General features: G+C 35.9%; 1 protein-coding gene across 1 annotated transcript in view; it reads left to right on the top strand.

Annotated features, from left to right (window-relative positions):
• Positions 1-4120, top strand: part of LOC139736852 (uncharacterized) — a 39548-nt gene extending 35428 nt beyond the window's left edge. Inside the window, exon 8 of the mRNA XM_071647515.1 lies at positions 1-4120. This exon is cut by the window's left edge and continues 246 nt beyond it. Within this exon, the coding sequence (XP_071503616.1) occupies positions 1-657 (657 nt within the window). The 3' untranslated portion in view covers positions 658-4120.
• Positions 4121-4332: the final 212 nt, after the last annotated feature.

The following is a 4332-nucleotide window of genomic DNA, read 5'->3' as shown; positions in this document are numbered from 1 at the left end:
CCGGAAAAATCGAAGACACCCTCTCAGCCAGTAGCGAACATTGTCAAAAAAGAGACAGAGTCTGACAAGGACGAATACGAACTAATTTCGGTTGCAGAAAAACAGAAAGGAAAGGGTCTATATCCTGTGACGCGTCCAGTCCCTCCCCTGCCGAAACCACTGAGCACCGACAAACCGCGTGTAGAAGCTAGGACGCTTCCAGGCCGAGGAAAGAAGAGTTCACCTGCGTCGCTCTTCGCCCCACTGTTGCAGTCTGCCAAATCACGTGATCAGTTGGCCTCGTCGCCACCCTTCAAAAGCCATTCTCTGTATTTGGCAAAATCAATCTCCTCTCTCACCGACGAAGATGAATATCTCCTCCCGTCCAGAGGGAACGAGGCCGGACCGATACCCCCGGAACTCCCCCGTTCACCATCAACAACCCCCACCCGGGTGGCCCTACCCAAGAAGGACCTGGGGAGTTTCTCCAAGGAAGAGGTTTCTATGCTACTGAGGAGTCTCAACATGGCGGACTGCGTAGACCAATTCCTGGACGAGCACGTGGACGGCAGTCTATTGCTTGGCATTGACGAAGATATGATGATGGTGAACCTTGGCATGACTAGTTTCCAGGCGAGAAAACTAACTACCAAGATAGACCAAATGATGTCGAACTGAACGCGAATTTGCCTGCATGCTTTCAGTAATCTGCTGGTTGTCGTGAGGATGTTCGACCATTTTAAGCAATCACAAACAAAGATATATTTTCGAATCTTGAAGTAGTAGGCCTATATACGGTGGGTACAGTATTTGTGCTATTAAAGCCACTATTTACCATTTGCAGATGAAAAAAAAAAACAACAGCTGTAGTGGTTCTAAAAAGTTCTAAAATGTGAGTTAGGGATAGAAACGACCAAATTAAAAGTATTAATCAGTGTAATTATTATCAATGTTAAGCATTGTTGAATGCACAAAATGTGAACAATAATTTAATTAAAATCGTTTCTAGAATATATTGTCAACAGCTATGGTTTATTGAGAACGAAATTGGTGATATCTCCTTATATTTGGGACTTTATTTGAAGATTTTTATATGGTAGGAGGTCTTGTGGTACAACTGAACTATACATTTGCATCAAATGTGATTACTCGAACATTTTTTAATCACTGCTCCCAATGGTAAACAGTGGCTTTAAATGTAATATCGTAAGGAGTAAGTCGTTAGTTTTTGCTGTGAATCGTCATTAATGTTTTGTCAATTAGAATAGTTGTAGTTTTTCTCGCAATATCACACATTCATTTGTACAGATAGACTAGTACCGTATGATATAGCAGTAACATTGGTGGAAGAATTCAAGCGATGCTGGATATCATAACCGCTTTTCCACAACGTGCCAATACATGAAGGCATAAAATGCCTCAAATTTTACAGAGAATGTGGAAGATTTGACAATACGAAGGTATACACAAGAAGTAAACTAAATGTTCCATGAGACATTCGACTATTTCGATGTCGTATGAAACGGTATTCACTGTACATGTATTATGGTAGTGTCTTTTGTCGTCCATTTTTTTTTAGTTGAGTCAACATTAACATGTTAATGTTAATCCAAGACATGGAGGCATTACATGTCTCAATTTTCACAGAGAATGTGGAAGTTTTTTTTTTTTCAATAAAAGGGTACAGAAAAAGTAAACTAAATGTTTCATTTAGTCATTTGACGATTTCAGTGTCGTAAGAAACTTTGTTAATTCATCTTTTGACATCCTCCCTTTTCTTATAATTCAGTTGAATTAACATTAACAGAGCAATGTCAACCCGCCTCACATTGACTACTGTTGTACAAGGGGATCTTCAACGAAAAAGAATCTTTATAGACTTCAGAGGTGTCAAAACAAGTATTCTCATTTGGTACTAAATGCTGACTATCGGGCATCAAGTTAAGCTACAATCCATTAAAAAGAGATTAAAATATCAGTACTGTATATTGGCCTATAAAATAGTAAATGATATAGCCCCACCTTACTTTGTAAACCTGTATCTCGACGTGACGTTATAAAAATATCCTACAAACATGTCCTAACGAATCAGTTATACTTGTATTTAGTTGTATGTTTTCATATGTTTGAAATGAGAGCACTTTCAAAAACTCCTATTTCCTAGACATTGGATGACTGTTTGGTTAACCTTTATGTTTGATTTTAATCTGCAGATACTGCTGCAGTTTTTAATTCATGGATGGAGCCTGAAATCTAATGACAATCTCACAATGCATTCTTTTCAAGCACATTCATTCCCTGAAACGACAAAGCAAATGGGAATTATACTGTTTGACATAACACGTTTGCTCTATTTTGCAACATTTCACATTTGACCTTTCCTCATACTCAGTCATACAGTGCATTCCAGGAATGCATAATGTAAACAAGTGAGTTATCATTGTAAAGAACATTAATCAGTCTTATGATGTCACATTTCAATGAAATGATGTAGTTTGAAGAGATATATGACACACTAACTTTTATTTTTGGTGGCCCGATCGGACCACCAAAATCATTGACTTTTATTTTTTGGTGGCCCGAAAAAAAAAATCAAGAAAAACATAAGAAAAACTAAATCGGTCCTACTATACATAGAAAAATAAATATTAAGCATTGCTCAAGTGATACAGGTACCCATGTCTGAAATAAATGAATAGAAAATTCAATCATCTTACTATTATTCTGAGTTTTAAGATTTATCAAATAGGCTTATAGATTATTACAAAAGTTGATGCTTATTTAGGTGGTCAAGACCTACGTTTGAAATGAGAAAGTTGGAACATTTGCAGACGTTTGTAAACATCCGACATTTGTTTAAGCATTATAAAGAGCCTAAAGTTACCGTTATTCATTTCTGATTGTAACAGCAATCATCCAACATTTACTAGTATTTTAGCACCTTACGGAGCCGAATGTAACCGTTAACAATTTTCAAATGTAAAAAGCAAACAACCGACATTCATTTTAGCATCTTACGGAGCTGCATGTTCTCTTTATTCATTTCCGAACGTGAAAGCAAACATCCGCTATTTATTTCAGCATCTAACTGAGCCGATTGATACCGTTAATCATGTCAATATGTAAAATCAATAATCTGTTATTTATTTTAGCATCGTACGGAGCAGAATATTACTGTTATTCATTTAAGAATTTAAAAGCAAACATCAGACATTCATTTCATTATCCTACTAAGCCGAATGTTACTGCTGTCCACTTCCAAAAGTGAAATGAATCATCTGACAATTATTTTAGCATCGTACAGAGCCGAATGTTACTGTTTCCATTTTTGAACGTCAAGGCAGACATCAGACATTTATTTTACCATCAAACGCAGCTGAATGCTACAGTTATTCATTTCGAAATGTAATCGCAAATATCCGACATTTGTTTTAGCATGGTATGGAGCAGAATGTTACTGCTATTCACTTCCAAAAGTAAAAGCAATCATCTGAAATTTATTCTGGCATCTTCTGGAACCGAATGTTATTGTTATTTACTTTCGAAAGTAAAAGCAAACATCCGACATTTATTTAATCACCGTACGGAGTTGAATATTACTGTTATTCATTTCCGAACGTGAGAGCAAATATTCGACAATTATTTTAGCATCTTCCGGAGCTGAATGTTATTGCTATTTACTTTCGAACATAAAAGCAAACATCAGACATTTATTTCATCATCGTACGGAGTTGAATATTATTATTATTCATTTCCGAACGTCAAAGCAAACATTCGACATTTATTTCAGCATCTCCTGGAGCCGAATGTTATCCTTATTCATTTCCGAACGCAAAATCAATTATCTGACATTAATTTAAGCACCGTATTATATACGGAGCTGACTCTTACCGTTATTCATTTCCAAAAGTATAAGCAAACATCCAACATTTATTTTGGCATCATATGGAGTCGAACATTACCGTTAATCATTTCGAAAATTAAGAGCAAACATCTGACATTTATTCTAGCATCTTACGGAGCCGATTGTTATACCGCTGTTCATTTTCGAAAGTAAAGGCAAACATCCGACTTCATTTCTGAAATTTTGGTGGCCCGACGTGCGTTTTTGGTGGCCCCGGGCCACCGGGCCACCGTTAGTGTCGAGCCTTGATATTATATATATATATATATATATATATATATATATATATATATATATATGTATATATATATATATATGTATATATATATATATATATATATATATATATATATATATATTACAAAGCTGTTACAGAACATGGAGCGTAGGAAATAATCTGTGATTAAAGCATTGCAGATTTTAGAGACAAAGCCATTGTGTTACAAGTC

This window comes from Diadema antillarum, unplaced genomic scaffold (genome assembly GCF_040938485.1).
Source record: "Diadema antillarum isolate AM-2024a unplaced genomic scaffold, OU_Dant_1.0 seq00000667_RagTag, whole genome shotgun sequence".
In the NCBI taxonomy this organism is placed as follows: Eukaryota; Metazoa; Echinodermata; class Echinoidea; order Diadematoida; family Diadematidae; genus Diadema; species Diadema antillarum.
The sequence above is the reverse complement of the archived record's forward strand: the minus strand, read 5'-3'. Positions and strand labels throughout refer to the sequence as shown.